Genomic DNA, 21,290 nt, shown 5'->3' on the forward strand with positions numbered 1-21,290 from the left:
TACATAAAAGAAGGGAAAAGGTTCTCTGAGCCTAAGGCGTACTGCACGCCTTCTCACATTGGGATTATTATTATATTATTATTATTTTTAAATGAAAAAGAATGATTAAAAAAATCATTTGTGATACAATGCAGAGTACCCTGCTTGCTCAAAGAACCCTCTTCCATTAAAGAAATAATAGTTCCAGTGGGAGAGTGTAGCCTTAGCCACAATCTATCTCTCTTCTCCCTCATGTGAAACAACCTATATAGGTAGAGGATAGAGATAGACTAGGAGGGGTTAGTGGAGACTACCCTCCCCCACGAAGAACACTTCCATTTTGTTATTGATATTGAAGCAAGAATCAGATCCTCTCAAGTGCGCCAACCCCTCCAACGTGCATCTAACCGCTGGTAGCACTAGGCATGCATCGTAATTGCTTCTCAACCATCTGATGTGCGATGGAGGGATTGGTGCACTAAAGAGGATTTCGTTCCATCGAAGCAAGGGTATCTCACCCGAAAAAACAAAAAGGGGTATACATTATATATACATGACAGGAAAAAAAAAGGAAGGGGGCACACAGCAGGACGCATCCTGCACCATAGGAATCCCATCCATATAACTGGCTAACTGGTGGGGTCAGAAGACTAAACATCAGAATAAAGCCCCGGTATTATTGATGGAACCACGTGTACAGTGTAGATGCAATCGTGTGAGAAAGAGGTATTTCCGTAAATCAGTTAAGCAAGCCTGGAAAGTTTCGTCAAGTCACTTCAGCATAACGGCCTTGCGTTTTGTTTAACAAAGAAACAATTAACTGATTAAGTATGCCCCACGGTCCCCAAAAGGGGAAAACAAAAAAGAAAAAAGGGGGCGCGGAGGGTGGGAGCGAATAATCAATCACTTTCTCTGTATCTTCGCATTTCGCACCTCGGTCTCTCTCTCTCTCGCTCTGTTTTTCGTTTATATATAGAACAGCAGGGGTTTTGGTTTTGCTCTTAACTGAAACTTCCTTTTTTTGCTTTTGGATTATAGATTAAGACCCAAAGAGAAGAGAAGAGAAGAGAAGAGAAGAGAAGAGACGAGACGAGGGTTTTGCAGAGGGTGTTCGTTCTGTTCATAGGATTTGAGCGATATGTCGAGCGAAAGGCCTTCTGTTGAGCTCTGCAAAGGCATTTATGGCCTCGACAAGGTCGTTCTTAGAGAGATTCGGGGGACTTCTGCAGAGGTAAGACGGTTTGAACTCTTCTTTCTTGAATTCAAGAAACTGAATTAGCGCTTCAATGGTCACATGTTTCTACTTCCTTCTTCATTTCATGGATCTGGTGATTGATGTGAATGATTTCCATTGTAATCGGAACTGATTTCTTGAATCTTCTTGCGCTCTTAATCTGAATTGTATGGTTATTAATTAAACGATATCGCGTGGGGTGGAACTGTTGCATGTGAGGTTATTGGCCTGGATCTCTTATAGAAAGTACTTTTGGGTAGTGCTTATTGATTTACTCCATAGATCTGCTTGTTTTTACCAGTATTCACTTATGTGAAAGTATTATTTGATTCTTCTTACTTTCTTGGATCCTTTCTTTTGTACAGTTGCATGTTGAAGACACTGTTCTACATTAACATCTAAAGATCCGAAGAAGATAGGCTTCTGTTGCCCTGCATTAGACTTACTTGCTTTCAGGGACATTTCTATCTATTATTTTTTACTTATTATCTTTCATCAACTGTCCACTGTTATCCTTTTGAAGTGTTTTTGTTTGCAGATGAATGTGTTGGAAGTGTGTCCATCAAATCCATATTTATATGGTTTAAATTTAAACTTATTTATATTTATTTTGTAAATGTTTTTAAGATAATTTTAATGGTCTAATCAACAGTACAGTTTCTTTGTTCACGGAATTACAAGTCTAGGGTAGCGACAGTAATTATTACCATGCCCTGAGCACTATCACACAATATTGTTAAGTGGAGGGATGTGTCCAAAATTAACTATTGTCTTGGGAGAAATAAGAGTTGTTTTACCTTTAGTGTACATATTGATGAATATATTTAATTAGGAATTAATCACATTATCCAATATTATATTGAGGATAGATATCCTAATGGGATCCTACCTTATCCCTATTTTTGCAAAATTGGACTCTTCAGTTTAGGATTATTTTTACACTATAATTCCACATAGATATTATTGAGAGAGAGAATATAATAAATTATAAGGGTTATAATTTATTAGGCAAGGAGGAGAGAGAGAGAGAATAAGAGTTGGATTGGGAAATCTTTCTAGGGGTTTCTAAAATTCAATAAGGTATGAGGGAAGCTTGATAGTACAAACTTGCCAAGCTCCTCCCCTCCCTCCGAATTCTCTCCATCTCCATCCCTTGTAATCATCGCTTTTCTATCTCTGTCTCACAAGTTAGGGTTTCATCTCCCCAACTGCATTCTCCTTCTCTCCTTTATATACTACAATGAGATTTGGGTTTGCAAAGGGTGGTTGAGCAATTAGAGATCGTCTCCTTGGTCTCAATGCAATCGTTGCCTGAGGTTTTTCTACAAAGATACCCGGTGTTGCACCGTAGAGGAAGAGCTAACCTCTCTAGGAGGTACAACGTGTGTGGTACTCAAGTTAATTTTTCTCCCTCCAATGGTTGGAAATGATGATTGATCATAAGGGATTAGTTGTGTTAAATTTAATTTTTCCATTGTGTACTTGAATCAACTCTTTCAGAAAGTTGGTTCTCATAATCTTCCCCTCTGAGGTTTATACTTCTGGACTATATCACATTTTTGTTTTGTGACCCTTCCTTTTTGGTAAATCTTCATTGTTTCACGAAGGTCTGTAGTAGCTGTCATTGTTTTCTGCCTCAGGTGTTCCGGTGATTTGCTATTTTGAATTTGGAGAACGGTTCATCCATTATGAATTGATGTACATTCAAGTCTCATTTGCTTAGTATTATGTCTTGATATTGAACATGTCACCCTATTTCCCATGGTCAAGGGTGTTCAGAATCAGAGGCAAATGAGAGTTCCTTGTTTGTCACTTCATTTCTGCTTATAGTAACGACTTATAGATGCATCAAAAGCTTGGCATTTCAGATATGAGGTAAAACAAAGAGTGCTACATATTATGAGAACTAAATTGTTCTTCTTCGAGATGTCCCCAGACACCAATTTTTAAACCAGAAAATAGTATATGTAGCATTGGTTTTCCACTAGAAAACAAGTTCAATAGATGGTTCCCACTTGCTTCAGACTCTTAAGTGAGACCTGTATTGGCGATATATGAATTGATGGTTGTAATTGCTTACCTTCCAGTTAAGTAAAACCTGTATTGGTCATTGGGATACATAACTAATATAAGTGAGGTTGCTTTATTACCCCTAAAATCCCTGGTAGGTTTCAGTTCAAATGAGAGTTTAGGGGGTGGGGGAGAGGAGGTTGACTGTTAATACCTTCTGTTAGTTATCTTCTTTCTGAAATTGATGTGAGAAACACACATGTGTTCTTGGATTGATTTTACTGGAAACAACTAAAGTTGTACATTGCTCAGCCATTGCTTGGAATAGCTCTACAGAATTACAACTCGTATGACCTGATACTGCTTTTGAATTACTGAAAATAATTATGTCATGATCCTTCAGATATGCGTCATTTTCAACCAAGCCCATTATTCAAGGATCTGTAAAATGCGAATCAATTCTCTAGCCTTCTCAAATTTAACCTCCCTACCCAACCATTGATGCAGATCGACTAGCATGTAGGTGGTCCAAATTCTGTGTTTATTCAAATCCATTGATGTCTGCCCAAAAGAGAGGTATTGACCAGCAGCATAAAAGGAAAATTCTCCAGAATTAAAGTAGGAGATCGCTGTTATTTTAAGGACAGATGTTCTGTCCTATTTCCTATCATATGAACATTATGAGGCAATTGATTAGTTTTATTTGGAGACTGTCATTAGCTATCGGCTAGCTAGTCATGAAGGGTTATTTTCTATAATTGAGTAGATATCAATTAGCTCTATTGGGAGGATATTTCATGAGCAAGAGGGCCCCACGGCCAGCTAGTGAATACATAATGAAGGCTCAATTGCCAATATGTGGACTCCTACAGCTGTTATAAATAGATAGGTTTCTATTGGGATTTGTTTCTGTTTAGGTTTTATTAGTTAACTTATATGTAATTCTGAAATTAGAAGGTTAATTAGGATTTGATTTCCTAGATAGATTGGTACTTCTATTGGGGTGTCTTTAAATATATTTGTAATAGTAATTAGCTAGGGACGATTTGATTTAATGAATATTTTAAGTTGTTGTTGTTGTATTCTGGTTTCTCTTGTTTCTTTCGATGTTGTTTATGCTTATTGAGGTATTCTGACTCTACTTCCGTCCCTGTTATGCCCTTGTTGTCTGACTACTGATCTGATCTCAGAAACCCTAGTTTTGGGAATCGGTAACCTTTGTTTCCTGATCTAATTTCTTCATTCATCTGAATCTGTTTGTACTATTGTCCTACCTTGATTATGGTGGTTCTTTGATAAGTATCCTGCAGTTTGGGACTAGGTCGGCTTGCCAATCTTAATATTACATTATCCTGCCTGGGGTTAGGTCCTTCATGTCCTAGCCTTATGTTATGCATCCGCTTATTTTTTGAACAAGCTGTGTGGTGCTTGGTTTCATTTCTCAAAAATGACATGTTTTCAACCCAGATCTATTGTATGAACTCCCAAAGGCTTTATGAAAACTATACAGAATATTTATCAATGGGTATGAGCTTCAGTTTTTCCCAAAACTATATAGAGTATTTGTTGTGGAGAGAAATAATGATGAGGTTGCTTTGTTACTTTTTCAAGAAGGAACAATTTTGCCTGACCTATTTATTAGTAACTCAATCTCATTTGATCCATATCATATTTGGAGGGTTGTTTGAAGTGTCTGTAGTGTGACGTATGAAATTGTGATTTCTCCTTGTTGCAAGTTCTTGCAGATTGGTAGTATTAGGTTGATACCAATCTAGATGTTGTAACTGATATGGAGAAAATTATACAACATCAAGTCTACTGATCAATGCATAAAATTATTCTCTTCATTCAAATGCAAGAAAAAATTCCATTGTTTCTCCTAATGTTTTTTTACTTCATTGATTTTTTTCTATGTACTTCTCCCCCCCCCCCCCAACAGGTTTTCCCTTTTTTTTTTTTTTTTTAGAATAGCAATAAATGCTAATTACTGTGGATCAGAATGTGCTTTTAATGACGAGAATGGTTGGTTAGTAAATTACAAAGCATTCTTTTTGATAGAAGTTATCAAATTGACATTTTTTCATATATATATATATTTGGTAGGAAATTTGACATAATTATATTTTCTTTCTATTTGGTACAGGTTTATTTGTATGGGGGTCAAGTGACATCTTGGAAGAATGACCATGGGGAGGAATTGCTTTTCCTGAGTAGTAAGGTACCACACAGCATTTTCTTCCTGTGACTATTGCTTTCTTTTCCTTGAGTATGTTGGTCGAATCAGCAACCTGCACAAACTTGATTATACTATTGTCATAATCTAGCATTTGACCATGGGGTAGAATGCTATCACATGGATAGTGGTGGCATTTTGTTGAATAAGTTTCTCTTCAGGTTTTCTAGCTCGAAATTTGTCAGAACTATTCTTCATAAACATGTAGACAAGTAAATCCAGCAACCTTTGGAAAGCCTGGATGCCTGTTAGAGTACACACATTTTACACTGTACCAGTGCTGGTCCCGCCTCTGCGGTGTCTTGGGAGGGATGAGTTTTGAGTCAGTCAGTCCTCTTTGGCATTTTTACACAAAGTGGCCACCCTCAAGACTTGAACCCGGGTGCCCTGGCAGCCCGAACCTTTTACCAATGCTCCAACTCTAACCAATGGCCCCTAGGACAAGGTTTAGTGCAGGAGTAGATTACAAGTAACTAACTCCGCAGTTTATAACCCCAAATAATACAAATAGGAGTAAGAAATAAAGAAATAATACCATCAAATAAATCCCTTAGGATACAATACCCATATAGGAGCAAAACCAGCCCAAAACCTAACCCGATAGGAGAGAAAGACCTGTTATAGAGCTGGAGAGAGAGAGAGGTGCGGTCAGGGCTGTAGGAGTCCGATTGAGTTGCACTCTTGGGCGTAGATAGTCCCGAGGGAGAATACAAAACCCCCAAAGTTGAGAGGATTCTGACGGCTGGTTATGAAATTACAAGCTTTCTTGATTTTCTGACCTAGGAGAGAAAAAAGAGAAGAACCTTCAAGAACAACAGCTGAATGCTTCCAACAGTGACTAGGTAAGGATCGTGGGACCCTTATGAGGCCTAGAATACCCTAATTGAAGACCTGGCTGAACAGAGTACAGAAGAGAGAAAGAGAGGAGATCGATCTCTCTCCTATTCCCACTAGGATTGCTGATCGGTTATGATTTCTGAAGACTTTTATCAAAATCTGAACTATACCTCTTGAATGTTACAGCAAATAAAATAACAAAAAAGAATAAAACAGATGGGGGGTTGAGAAGGGTGAAAGAGAATAAAGGAAGTGGCTATCTCAGCGTGGGCTTCTCACCCACAACTATCTCAGCTACTCTAAGCATTTAGTTACAAACTTTCTTTCATAAATGCAAACTTTCTTTTATTCAAATCTCCCCAATAATGGGACATATGCCTCTCTATTTATAGAGGGGAAGTTTACAATCATACTAATGCTAGGAGCTAATTTTCCAATAGGACTAGACACTCCTACTACAACTAGGAGCTAGTTTCCCAATAGGATTAGACACTCCTACTACAACTAGGAATTCAAAATAGGACTAGGACATGACTTTATGACTCCAACATGGAGTATGACTAACTAACTAATAGTCCATATAGGACTTTACAACCAACTAATGGCCTAATGGGCCTTTATTGAATTAAATAACAACTAATTAAACTAATGAATAAAATCCCGTTTTCCTACCTTCTACCCATATTTTAGGCCTATTAAAGTGGCCCATTTATAAAACCCATGGGATCAAAGGTCCAACACATATATAACAGAACCCAAGGTTTATTTGCAATAAAATAAGCCCAAGTGACTTATCTACATCAAGGTTGCTAGCTTTACCTATGCAAGATTTAATCTCAAGGTTGCTAGTTGAAATACATTTTCTTTTATCATGTTGTAGGGAAATAGTGCATTGAAAATATGAGAAAAAAAAAAAAAATTCCTGGATAAAAGTTAATCATAAAGCATATTAGATGTAGTTACTAAGTTCTCAAAAGCCTGTCTGACCTTGATATGAAACTGAACTCAATTTAGGGGGAAAAAGGGAAAATAAAAAGAAAAAGAACATAGAAGAGAGCTTTATGGTTTCTTGAAGTCTTCCCTGACCTATGAAATACATGACACAGTCCTCTCTTAATTTCTACAGTGCATGATGCATCTGTTATTGGGGTACAAATTTGTATGTTTGAATATATCTATCCATGTTTTCTCTGCTCTTTACAGCTACCCACTACATCAATTCATTTTTTTTTGCCTTTCATTAATGTGGAATGTTTAAGGGTGCTTGTTTATAAAGGGAGAGAGAGGTGACAAGCTGCATTCCAACTCAGGCTTCAAGGAATCGGGATCGGATCGGCTGTGACCAATCCCAATTCTCACCTGCCCGATTCAGCTGATCCAAGGACATTTTAGCCGATTCTAGGTTTATGGCTGATTCTTGCCAATTCAGATCTGAATTGATGGTGACTGATTCCGATCTCTTGAGCCATGTTCTAATTCCCCCCCCCCCCCCCTTTGGTATTTTAAATATGAGCGACTGCTCAGTTGTTTTTCAAACTTTGGCTACAACTCTTATCCATGTGCCAAGTTTCGACTAAAATGGATTCCATGTGGCTGAATAAAGGTTTAGAAATTGGTGGAAAAATCAACATTTTTCCAGTAGATTAGACTGCTGAAAATATAAGGGGAAAGAGTCTAATACATGGTGGGCTGTATAATTGAGTTGAGCATCTAAATTTGAACGTAGCCATTCTAGAGGATATCCTTTCTATCCAATAAATATTCTTACCAATGTGAGAAGGAAGTATGTGTGTGTACACCATCTATCTGTTTCCAACAAAAACTAGCTTAAACTGGACAATTACTTGCTACCGAAGACTCCAATCAACATAAACTAATGACCTACTATGAGAAATTAGATAACTAAAAAGAACTCTTTGTAGAGTAAACTAACTTGACTCGTTAACAGCACATGGGACCCACACAATTTTATCCCTATACTTAATCCCGTAGTGAGAATTAAGATACCAAATATGGGCTTATAAAAGAGCTTTACTACATCTATAAACCCAAAAATAAAAATCCCAAGGCCCATAAAACCCATCCATGGGCCAAAATTAAAGTCTTCCTAGGCCCAATTGAACAATCTTAACTGCATCAATGCCCTTAACTTGCCCTTCCCCACAAACCCCACCTGTAGCTGCATGAATATGATAGACTGAAGCTTATTTGGCATGATTATTTTGCTCTCTTGTTTCTAGTTCATAGCATTGTTAGTGTTACCAAGCCACAACCTAAGTGGCTAAGTGACCTTAGTGGGATCTCAGTGATGTTAGCCTGTTTAAATTTTAGGTGTAGATGTGGTATTTGGTTAAGTTTATGCCTCGTATTGTTTTTAGGCTAAACCACAACCATTTAAAATGTATGCGACATCCTACTTGTAGGCGAAGGTGGCTCATGTATTATTAGTATAGATTATGTAGATTTATCTTTTCTCCTGTCTTGATCATGTGTTTAATAAACCAATAGGGGAATGGGCAAAACCTGAGCCCAGTGCACTGACTGCACAGGCCACCAGACAAACTATTGCCTATTCAGGCATTTAAACCACATTTCTCGCTTCTGTTTTACCTTATCCAAACGGGCAGGCTGCATTCCATCATGTGCATTATAATTTCTTCATGTTCTTGTGATAATAGTTCATCTCTATATTTTAGCTATGAATATACCTAAATTTCGCTCTTACCATATCTAAAATGGTACCGTGGGGGATGTGCGGGCATATTTTGTGGCCTCTTCTGTTTTTATCTGATTTTTCTTTCTGTCCTTTTTTGACCTTCCTGAAAGAGGTAATTAACTCTCTGTGCAGGCTGTTTTCAAGCCTCCAAAGGCAATACGTGGTGGTATTCCGATATGCTTTCCTCAGGTATGTGCCTCTCTTTATATATATATATATATATTCTATTACATCGTTATTGAGAAGCATCTCTGCATTCACAGTTCGGAAGTCATGGAACTCTTGAGCAACATGGATTTGCGAGGAACAAGTTATGGAGTATTGACACTGATCCGCCTCCTTTTCCGACAAATAGCTCCAGCAAAGCTTTTATTGATTTGATCCTCAAGTCATCTGATGAGGATTTTAAGCTATGGCCTCATAGGTACAAAAGCAACTAAATCAGTTAACTTCTACTGTTTTTTAAGTTGTAAAATTAAAATATGATAGTAGATGCTTTTTGCAATTATTTGTAAGTTTCATTCACTTTCAGATAAATTCAAATATGTTATTTTGTGTTATTTACAGCTATGAGTTCCGTCTTAGAGTAGCCTTGGGACCTGGAGGAGATCTGATGTTAACATCCCGCATCAGAAACACCAATACTGATGGAAAACCATTTACATTCACATTTGCGTATCACACATATTTCTTGGTTTCTGATATAAGGTATAGTCAGAAACTTAACTTGATCTATGATTGCTATTACTTTTGAGTCTTGACAGACATTGATGGTTATGCTGTCTGCTTGATCCTGAGAAATTCTGTATCTATCTTGTGTATATAATTGATTCGTTGTTGGTTCATCATTACAGTCATGAAATCCATATTCCTTTATTCAGCTGATGACATAATGCTATATCACTTCAGTTATTTTGCAAAATTACTTCTGTTTTTTAGGAAGCTAGGTGGCATGGACAGATATATGAATCTTAAAATTTGATTCAAATGTTGAATCGGTGAACTCTTGTACCAATAAAAAAAAAAAAGGGCTATCAACGCGGTGCATATTATTGGATTCGGTGAGCCCAAGCTACAATACAAAAAACAGAATTGTCACACCTGAAAATGGTGTTCTGTCAGAATCCAGCATGTGCTGATGTGGGTGCTTCATCTTCTGTTAAAGATGCATGCTAGTAGCAATTCCACTGAACATACAGTAGTGAAGGTAAAATATATCTTGTGGCTGCTACATTTTTGTAAAGATACACCTAATGTACAAAAAGTAGGTACCTCCATAGCGTGTTGTTCAAACATTCCTTGAAGTAACTGATGGTGATAAGATAAATTAATTATCCATAATATTCATAGAACAATAACTTATTGGTGGTGACACAACAAAATGCTTCATTCGTGGAAAGAGTCCAGGTAAGTGAATACCTTTGATGTCACACCATGTAAAAACAAACTATTCAGGATATTTTTATTCCAGTCTACTGTACTATGTGAAGGTGAAAAAGTCTTCTATATTGAGGCTGTCAGCTGTCCATTGGAGCCTTAAATCTCGTCTTTGGAGGCATTTATTTCAGTGACTTTTGGTCTATTTGGGATTCCTTGGATATCGGGATGAACCATGGCCCAAGTCTAACTTCTATAGTTTCTGTCATTTTGACGTCTTTAGGAGCTTTCTGTTTCTTGCTTTATTGGGGTTACGTCAACCTCCCCTTATATTTTTGAGGTAGTTCTTTGATAGAAGGCAATTTTATTTATTTATTTATTTTTTCATTTAGAAATTTAGGGTGGTGAGGTGCCATCAGTTGTTCAGAGATTAATGGGGTCTCTATATTCATTAAAAACAGGTAAAAGAAGAGGAAAAATGGTGGATCTTAGCTTGGAGAGGCTTTAAACATTGGAATCATTACCGTGGACTAACAGAACTTGCCTTGGAGGTTGAGTAGATTGCTCAAAATATAGAAGCAAAAGGTTAAATATTGGTTTTTCCGGGGAAGGAGTCCATGTATATGAAATATTTGACTTTTAGAATCTTAACCCATGGGATAAATTACATGATGGAATCCTTAATAAAAACCCTAAGAACAGTGTATCTGTGTTAGAAGGCTGTTGTGAGAAGGGAAGGAAGGAGGAGTCCTGCGGATTGCACAGGCTCCTTTCTTGGTGTTTTCCTAGTCTTAACTAGGAAATCTAACTAGGAAAGTCCTAGCTCAGCTAGGACTGATGTCATGTTAGGAGTTAATTGTCCTAGTTCAACTAGAAGAGTCCTAGTTCAGCTAGGACTGATTACTTAGGCACCGTTTGACAACGTTCCATTTCTGCCGTTTCTACGTTTTTTTGTTCCCAGAATTTCACCCTAACAACCTAAAAACCATCAGATGCCTATTTACAATTTTAGAAACGACTTTGACGAAACAAGTCCGACTTGTTTTGTCGTTTCTAGAAACAAATTTGAGAGGGAAAAAAATGCCGTTGTGCCCGATAAATCTCTCAACTATTAAACCTAAAAAAGGGCAACCGAATCTTCTCTCCCTTATGGGCATCCGATGATACCATTGGGTTTTTTGGTGGCATTATGTCTGCAAAAAACGTTTCGGAAAAGAGGTTTATCAAACACCAAAAAATCCGTTTTTGTTTTTGGAAACGTGAAAAGCCGTTTAGAAACAGTAGAAACGTTATCAAACGGTGCTTTAGTCAGTTTCCTATTATGTTTTGATGTTTCTAGTCCTACAAGGACTGCTGTCCTACTTGTAATAGGCCGATTAAACTTTTATATAATGAATGGAGGAGGGCAGCCCCAACTCAATCGATTGGGACTCCCTTGCACAAATCGCAGAACTCTCTCTCTCTCTCTCTATATATATATATATATATATTTATCTGAAACCACAGACCTCACGTTTGGCTTGGCAGAGAGAATCAAAATCTGTATATAAATTTGGGACAAGACAAAAAAATTTCATCCAACAAATAATTTGGTCCATTTAAAGTTGGAGAAGTATTTGGATGTTGGGATCTTAACCCCCAAGGTATAAAGGATATGGCTCAAGATAGGATCCTTCATGCAATGCTCCATATGAACAGAATTTCTGAATCCATTGACCTAATGTTTGATTTTTAAAGATATTCCCATTCTGTTACATGTGGTTTATAGTAGTCAGAAAAATTGGTCTCCAACAAGTTAACTAATTTGTTATGCGTTCTCTTTGAGGGGCCATTACTTGGAAGAATGGTAAAAGATTTGGGCTGCAAGTGTAAATGCCCGGGTTCGAGTCTAGAGTGGCCACTTTCTGCAAAAAATGCTGAAGGTTAGGACCGTCTCCAAACTCACCTCCCCCAGGACCCTCTGCATATGCAGGACCAGCACTGGGTAATGGCCCTTTATCGTGACGGAGTAGTAGAAGGTCATGTGCCACAGGCTTGTAGAAGGAAATGCTTTACTTTCTCTATAAATTCAGTGCACTGATTAAGCATACAAATCAGTTGAGGTTTGGGGATTGGGATGGACCGATGTAGAGTCTTTTGCTAATGATTTATTTTAGTTACTTTGTGCATCTTTCCATAAAAATAGGCTTACCCATTCTTTTTTTGTAATAGTTTCTTTATTTTTTCCCCTTGTATGATTGATGTAATGGTTTCTGTGAATAACTTTCAATTCTGTTTGCATGTACTGTTTAATGGTCATCAACTGTTCACAAAGATAACTACATTGATGTTAGTCTGCTATCATTTACCTCAAAATTAGTTCGATAGAAGTCAAGTATATATATGTAGTCTCTGATTCATTCATATAAGTATGTTCCTCATTCTTGCTGCTGGTGGTGAGCATGCAAATATTTCATTGACAGTTGAAGATGAATGGTTTTTATTACTATAGCTGATAGATAAAGAAACTGACCTGTTGATTGTGCAAGAAATGTGGATGGGTCATTGTCAGGGAATGCAGTATAAACATTTGTACTCACCTGCACATTAACTTTCAATTGTTTATGTTCAGTGAAGTTCGGGTAGAAGGGTTGGAGACGCTTGATTATCTGGATAACCTGCGAGAGAGGGAGCGATTCACTGAACAAGGAGATGCTATAACTTTTGAAGGAGAAGTAAGCATCTGTGTTTTTGGATGTTATGGTTGTCTCTTTGCTAGCTTGGTTCAATTAGTTATTTCATGATTTGTGTTTTCTTGTGAGAAAGGTGGACAAAGTATATGTCAGTACACCAACAAAAATTGCAATTCTGGACCATGAAAAGAAGAGGACGTTTGTTCTGCGCAAAGACGGCCTTCCAGATGCTGGTTAGTTCAACCATGTCATCTGCTTTTGTGAAGTGTTAATTGCCTTTGGTGAATGGTTTGCCATTCATATGATAATAGCAAGCAGTGTGTAGACAGGTTCGTCTGGTAACCACCTATTGTGTGTACTGCATGCCAAGGGTTTATAGCTTTGTAATCTTGTACCCAAGGAGTACACTGCACCTCTAGATTAAAACCTTGTAGAAGACTTCAGGGAAATTGTGGTCTATTTCTTTCCCTAACCAGGTGTATAAGCTTGTGATTAAACCCATGACAGTAGGCGATTCACCAATTAATTCAGCTGTTTCTAACCCACACTTTCTTGCATACAATTAGTACAGAGAGTTGATACCTAGGTAAAGGTAGAGATGAAAGTTGGTAACAATGAGCGATTCTTTATTCGTTTCCTTCAGATATTTTTCTCAGGTTTTTTGCTAGTTTTCTGATTGATGTATGATTGTTTCGTGTGCTTCTATTATAGTGTAATCAGCTACTAGCCATAGTGTAGAGCTTTATATTTCCTTGGCTTGTTGTATAAATATCACTAATAGCGGAGGTTGTGACTAATCCCCTCCCCCCCAGTTGTGTGGAATCCTTGGGATAGGAAGGCAAAGGCCATCCCTGATCTTGGGGATGATGATTACAAGCATATGCTGTGCGTGGAGGCTGCAGCTGTGGAAAAGCCCATCACCCTGAAACCTGGGGAAGAGTGGAGAGGAAGGCAAGAGCTTTCTGCTGTTCCGTCCAGTTATTGCAGCGGGCAATTGGATCCTCAGAAGGTTCTGCATGGCAGTTGAAAGATATCAATCTTTTTCTGGTGGATATCTGTACAGGTATTTCTCTGACGCCAAAGCCAATGCAATACTTTTGTACCCATATTGAGAGTCTTGGATTTCAAACCTTTTGTTCAGAAGACTATTACACTATCTTTGCATGGGTTGAAGATCCATATGGGTCTTCACTCTGTAAAATATTTCCTAGCTGCATTACCAGAGTGGAGTGGATAATGTGGAAATGTGTTTCCAGAATATTTTTATGATTGAAGTATCCTTTCTTCAGTAGGTTTGGGCTACCTTTGGATTTGGTAGGAGCCCAAACTTAAGGAAGCTCCAGCTAGCTGTCTATTTTTCAGCCCCATCCTGGATGTTCTAGGGTTCCATGCCAATCACTCAACTTTTCTGTGCTGACATTTCTGTGGATTTCAAATTGATATCTGTACTGCTTCCTGCATTCTTTTAGTTCTTAAAACCCTTTGTAATAAGAATAATATGGACTTTTGCAGGTGCTTCTGTTGCATTCTGGGAATGATGCTTGTTGATGTTGAAATTTGGGTTGGGATTTTTTTTTTGCCGACTGTTGGAATTCATTACGATAACTTTCTATCAAATAATGATGCTTTACATGGGAAACTATTTCGTAGCATGTCAAAGTGGGGACCACCAAAAAAGGAAAAAAAGAAAAAAGGTTACCTGTTTTGTAAATCCTTAGGCATATGATGCACTTGATAAAGAATATAGGGGGAGTTTATAGAGGTGTTAATTTTCTTCTTGGGTAGTTGAATGGTTGTTTGCTTCTTGGAGTTTTAAGGATTCTCTTTGCCTTCCCCAATATTTTGTCTGGGGTTAAAGGATCCAAAATTCCAATATTTTTACATGGAAATATGAATAGATGAGTAGATATCTGCATTGGACGTTTGCGTTCTATAGATGTCTTAATTCTTTTTGGTACTAACTAGTAGCAACTATTTTATTTATTTCAATATGGTACGTGCGGCCTAGGGTTCCAAAACCCTAATTAGGTCGTTATTGGTCCACCCCAAGTGAAAAAGTCTCAAACAAAGAGCAGATTTCGTGACCAATATGAAAGTAAATTTCAGATTTAAACCGTAACTGGTGAGATCTCTCATATAAGTTCTGATCAACATGAAATTTTCAGATTTAGATTCTTCACTTCCAGGCTTATTATTTCTTCCCTCATGGAAATAGGACCTGTAGAAACTACTTACAAAATATCAGATGAAACTGGAATGGGAATGGGACGAAGGACTTGACCTGGAGACGACAAATTCCAACCGATGGGGAATCAGCACGAGAAATTGTTTGCTGTTGATCTTAATCGGCAAGAATCGGCCATAAAATGAAACTTAGAATTGGCTGGCTAAAATGAATAAGATCGAATTCCTGGCCGACAGTATTGGATCGGACAAAGTTGCCGGCCGACATCCAATCCTGATTACTTGAATGTTCATTTAACCAAGCTGGCCACAGGCTGCCGGCTGTATAATTTTTTTTGGGAGATGGTTTTCTATTTTTTTTTTTTTGGTGTGGAAAGGAATCTGTACATTACACCAATAGAGTTCTGAAAATATTATCATCCATGTGGAGCCCATATTTTCAGAATAAATGAAAGAAAATAATAAAAAAAGTACATGTGAGGAAAAATGCACAATGGCAAATATTTCGCTCTTTGTTTTTTCTGTTGCGGCAAGAAATCATCTTAGAGGAGTCTCTACATCGTGCATAGGAGAACACGCACAAGAGAATGAGCATTGGGTTGATCCGGCGGGGGATTCCTTGATGCCTAATTCAATACGAAAAAAGATCCGTCCTCTGAAAGAGGTTTACCTTGGTAGTTATAGCTAAAGATGACGGCCATTGGGTGAGAGTCTTACCTTTATAGTTTCTTAGTGTTAGTAGTAATCTGAATATAGTAAGAGTTGTAATTGGAAAATAAATATGGAGGATTATGAGAACTCCACGTATGACGAGATATCCTTCTTTCTAGGAAAGATTTGATATTCTGTCGAGAGTCCCTTCTGGACCAGGATTAGTTCGTATCTTGTAATCCATGTGCTAGACTTGGTAAATCCTTTTAGGCGTATCTTGGTGAAGAAAACCATTGGAGTCTCAGGTCGATCGACCCAAGTCGAGTGGTCTTATTGCTGAGCTACTTACCCCGAGCGATAGGATATTCGTGCCAAAAATCTATTCAGCTGGTGTATACTTTGGCCCTGCTGTTCAGCCAAGGAACTAGTTTAGTTGGGTTTTGTTCAGTCCTACCTTTATCTCTACGGACGTTGGGTTTGAGGCCTTGAACTTCCTTAGCCATCTGAAAACGAAGGACTTGCGTCAGTATTAGGTCTGAGTTCCACATTCTTGATACCATCACTCTTTGGGCGCCCGCCCTTAACGAGTTCTCATGTACATTTGCTAGCGGCGAGGTCTGTTTGTTTGAGGAGGCCCTTAGAGATGGCCTCCATTTTCCTGTACATCCCTTGGTGGCCGAGGTATTTCAATATTTTGGCATGTGTCCATCCCAACTCCTTCCGAACAGTTGGCGGATTTTAATAAGGTTTTGTGCTCTTGTGAACGAGATGGACCGAGTGACATCCCACAACCTCTTATTGTCCTGCTTTCACTTGAACTCATAGGGCAGTCGTTGTGGTTGGTATGCACTAAGTCAGCAGGATAAGACCAAGATTGTGGAGGGGAACCCTTCTTTCATCAAGGGATGGAAGATCATGTTCTTCTTCGCATCTTGAGTTGAGGGTCTCCCGATCAGTAATGTTTGGACCGAACCAGATATCAATGCAGTGAACATCCATTCGCCCTTGACGGGTGCTGACAATCAAACCTACCAAGCGCCAAAGGATTCAGGCCGCACCATCGATACCAACCTGTTGGGTGACAAGGACTTTCTCTCCTAGCATGGGTTATACGCATGTGATCACCATTCGAGAGTAGCATTTTTTTTCTTTTTGGTGTTCACTTTCATTGTGTTGCAGTGTTGCTCAGAGTAATACGATCCAGGCAGCTTTTGCTTCCCATGAGGCTTTTAACCAAAGTTGGGCAGAGGTCCAGCAGGAAAGGGAGATCGTAGCATCCAATTGCCCTCAGGAGAGGAGACGAAACAGGAGGAGGTTGGTGTTGGCTTCTGACCTGGCTCTTTACACGATGTAGAAGTGACGGCTGTGGCCAAGCCGTCAGTTCCTCCGAATATGGAGGTGATGAGCAAAGAGTTTATAGCTCAACCTTCAAGCAATACGATCTTGCATACTTCAGCCGACTTATCTAGTTAGGCTGCCTGGCTTGTAGAAAGTCAAGCGATGGGGGGACCCTCCTTGCCATCACCGAGCTATCTCTTCCGAGTGCCTCTTTGGACATGGACACATCCTCTTAAGGCGACCGCTAACCGCAGAGGAGACGGAGCAAGTAGAAGCTGCAGGGGCTAGAGGTGACTGCGTAGCCGTCGATGATGAGGACCAGTTGAGGATCATCTCGCTTCACGATTGCTCGATTTTTGGGAAGAACTTCATGGATGGATTTTGGACCTGCACCTAATGTTTTACCCAGGACTGCACACTCCTTGAGGAGATGTCGATGGAGGAGCTTGGCCATAAGGGGAGAGAAGCGCTAGCCCGGTAAATCTTTACTAAGTGATTTGTTTATTATTCACCTCTCTGGGTGTTAGCATTTCTCTTGTGCAGGCCGCGTCTTATGCTTTGGAGGCATACAAATGAGCGAACATCCAACTCAAATAGGTGGGCATGTTGTGGGCCTCTATCGCAACCAAAGACGGAGAGATCACCTCTCTCACCGAGCAACTAGCGAAGATGAAGGTTGAGGCTGAAGGAGTTCAAAGTTACCTCCTGGACACTCGGGAAATAGTGACCACCTTCGAGTCTAAGATTACTTCAGTTTTCGAGGTTTCGAGGTTGACAAGTCCAATTGGGAAGGGGAGAAGAAAGTCTTGCAAGGCTTGCTCAAGATCTTTGAGGCTAACTTGAGTTCCGTTCGGACCCTATTCAAAGAGGAGAAGACTTTCTCGCAAAATGAGCAGTCAATTGGAGAGGAAGTTGAACGGAGGGTGGCCTAACTGGAAGAGGAGCTCAGAATCTTTCGGGAAATGATGTCTACTGTTGAAATCCGCACAATGAAAAGTTACAAAGCTGTGAAGGACTTTGAGAATTACATCGCAAGTTTCCACTTTGATGCATACATTTACGGGGCTTGCAACTACCGAAACTTCATTTTTTGTCGAGCAGCCAATGTTAGACATCAAGTCTTTTAATCTTGTTCACTGTCGGACTAGGCAGAAAAATGAAGAGGCAGAGGCAGCTCAGAAAGTGGTCCTGGAAGTAGCCAAAGGGGTAAACCAAATTATAGAGCCATCGACGGGGTCTGCCATATATTAGTAAACCACTATTTGGCTCAGCAAGGTAGGCCAATGTGTGGAGTTTGTGTGGGCTGTGAGAATAGCCTGTGTATGGGTCATTATAGGTCAGTTGGACCTATATAGGTCAGTGTGTGGGAAGGAAACTAACGCAGGTCAATACCCTCCAGAATGGTCCATTGTTGAGTCTCGGTAAGGGGAAATCAACTGAAATTGGTTTAAGGATTAAACTACGGCCATCTATGGGCTGAATAGGTTGAAACTAATAAAAATATTTGAATTGATGTACAAGAACCTAATTCACTCGGCAAGGATATGCGATGACGGGAATTCAGTGAAAACCATTGGATTCGAGTATTGAGGTGAGTGGGTGATAGTGACTTTATTTTACGGAGTGTTTTATATATTTTTTATTCATGTCTGTACATGTGTAATGGAATGACTTGTGTTATGGTTATATGTTATATTTCTATTATTGCACATGTGGTTGTGGTTGAGATGGACAATGTGATTGTGAATTCTGTGGATGTTTTGTGGTTATGATTGTGGTACTGACAGTTTGGGCACGGTGTGGTCAAGGTGTGCCCCGATACTGTGGGCCTAGAGGTCAGTAGTGTGGTTGTGACTGTGGCTCTGACTGTAATACCCTACTTAAACCCGGTCTGATTACATGGTTGACCCGGTTTAACTATGCAGGACCCGAACCGGAGAGAGTTAGAGCGGGCTCCTTATGGACTATGATGGCAAGGGTGACCTTAAACACAGGCTGGCCCGACAAGTCCGAGCCAGTGCCAGAAGAGACGGGAGTACCCAAGCCGTGTACATGCACCTATCATAAGGCCATGTATGGATAAATCAGGTATTGTAGCCATATATTAAGGTGTATACGTATATTACATCGTATGCCAGGGGTGGGGTTCGTGCCGAGGCCCGAACTCAGTCAAAATCCCAATTTTTGGCCCTCAGGCGGGCGGACAGGTGGGCGCACCCCCCCACCTGAGTGACCCATCCATGTGAATTAGTAGTTAGTTAAGAAGTATATATATATCATTTATGATTTTCTTTTCTTTTCATTTATGACACTCGTACGTTGGTGAGGATAGTAAAGAGGAGAGAGAAAAGAAAGGGAAGAAGAGGGGAAGAGAAGGAAGAGGAAGAAGAGAAGGATTTCAGCGGCGCCGAAGCTTGATCTTCCCATTCCGGCGCCGGAAGAGTGATCTTCAACACTAGATCTACATTTAGAGGTAAGCAAAGTTGGGTTCCTTAAACATTCACCATACCCAAATAAAACCTTTGATTCGAGTGGGGTTTCTTGAGATCTTGTAAATCCCCTTTGAAATTATGAATCTAAGGTTTAATAGATGATTTATGTGTTGATATTGAAGAATTTGAAGAGGTATTGATAAGGTTGGAGAAGCATTGTGGAGTTGAAGTGATTTTGAGGGTTTGAAGGTGTTCTTGAGCAAAGAAGGTAAGATGGCTTCCCATCACTTGAATCTAACCTAGATCTAGGTTAGAACCATCCTATAAGACATTGAAAGTGTGAAGAATGGGTTGGGAAAAGCCCCATTTGAATCCCCAAGGAATGGAGGAAGTTGGGAAGAAACAACAGTTTTCCCGCCAAGACCGGTGGGCCATCTGGCCCGCCTGTGGGCACCTGCCTGAGAGGGCAGGGCCCTCGGGCACAACCGGCGGGCCAGACCGGTGGGATAACTGGCGAGCCACCCTGCCTGTCGATCTTAGCAGCCCCCTGGCCCAATCGGCGGGCCAGACCGACGGGCCAACCTGCCCGCCGGTGGGCCAGACAGGTGGGTTGTCTGACCCACTTGAGAGGCCCCGAATGTGATTTTTACGTCCGATTGGACCCAAATCGGACATTCGACCTTTTTTAACGTTCTAAACATGATTTTGTCATCGGATCTCATTAATTTTGATCCTAAGATGGTGAAATACTAACCCCGCTCACTCATGTTAGGTTCACCAAACCCTACGCTTCTTGCACCGGATCTCACCAGTACCGAGCGGGAATCCTTGTACACTACAAGTAAGTGGGGAGAGGACGTTTGGCCTTGTTTCAAGGCATTGTTTGGCATTCATTTAATTGTATCTAGTCTAGTCATGCCATCATGAATATGCTATGTAGATTAGTCATCCTCACATTGTTATGCATGTGTGCTATGTTTACTTTCTAAATGCCAAGTGATGAGATGCTTATGTGATGAATGTTGACATCATTGTGCATGATGCATTAATAGACTAGATGCCGTAGTCGGCTTGGAAACGAGTGCATTGGTGGCCCGTGGTATGGGACCCGGTGGCACTATGCAATCGTACTATTGTCATATAGGAGCATGCGGTTTAGGATTTTCAACTTCCCGTGCTATGACCCTTCCCGACAGGGGTTAAGGTGTTGGGTTACCATTTGGGGGGAAGCAGTGGTCGCGGTTGTCGGGTCACTGTGGCGGTTAGACATAACGCCCGGCGGGTCATTAGGACAGTCGACAACCCCGGTGGTATATTCAAGAGGGCCAATCGTACTGCTTTTAAATTGCTGGAGTCAGCACCTTTAATTTCAGTCATTTACTTTTCTATTGAGAGCCGGTGGTCGGCATGTTTTTACTTTTTTGAGTACTCACGGTGGGCCTTCTTCGACAGCCCTATGGGCATATCGCGGGATGGAGTTCGCGGCTCGTACCCGGAGTATACGCGCATTGTGGCTGTAGTAGCACTAAACCGAAGACTTAGTAATGTTGCTTAGGTGGATGTGATTTAAAATGTAATGCATAGAATGTAGTGCATATGATTGTGTTTCATTGTGTGGACTGTTGTG

The 21,290-nt window shown here is 39.9% G+C and overlaps 1 protein-coding gene across 1 annotated transcript; it reads left to right on the plus strand.

The window, feature by feature from the left end:
• Positions 1-814: 814 nt before the first annotated feature.
• Positions 815-14,978, plus strand: LOC122084333 (putative glucose-6-phosphate 1-epimerase). Its single transcript, XM_042652500.1, has 10 exons — positions 815-916; positions 1,018-1,210; positions 5,367-5,441; positions 9,142-9,198; positions 9,273-9,433; positions 9,577-9,717; positions 12,998-13,100; positions 13,192-13,291; positions 13,871-14,121; positions 14,571-14,978. Exons 2-9 carry the CDS (start codon positions 1,118-1,120, stop codon positions 14,083-14,085), a joined length of 945 nt encoding a protein of 314 aa, XP_042508434.1. The 5' UTR covers positions 815-916; positions 1,018-1,117; the 3' UTR covers positions 14,086-14,121; positions 14,571-14,978.
• Positions 14,979-21,290: the final 6,312 nt, after the last annotated feature.

The sequence above is a fragment of the Macadamia integrifolia genome, chromosome 7, assembly GCF_013358625.1.
Source record: "Macadamia integrifolia cultivar HAES 741 chromosome 7, SCU_Mint_v3, whole genome shotgun sequence".
NCBI lineage: Eukaryota > Viridiplantae > Streptophyta > Magnoliopsida > Proteales > Proteaceae > Macadamia > Macadamia integrifolia.

Bases quoted from the DNA above. Each gene is read 5' to 3' on its own strand.
- LOC122084333 (XM_042652500.1), top strand. From the start codon at position 1,118: ATGTCGAGCGAAAGGCCTTCTGTTGAGCTCTGCAAAGGCATTTATGGC. The intron at 9,718-12,997 runs GTATAGTCAGAA...GTTTATGTTCAG, and splicing joins TTCTTGGTTTCTGATATAAG to TGAAGTTCGGGTAGAAGGGT. The intron at 13,101-13,191 runs GTAAGCATCTGT...CTTGTGAGAAAG, and splicing joins CTATAACTTTTGAAGGAGAA to GTGGACAAAGTATATGTCAG.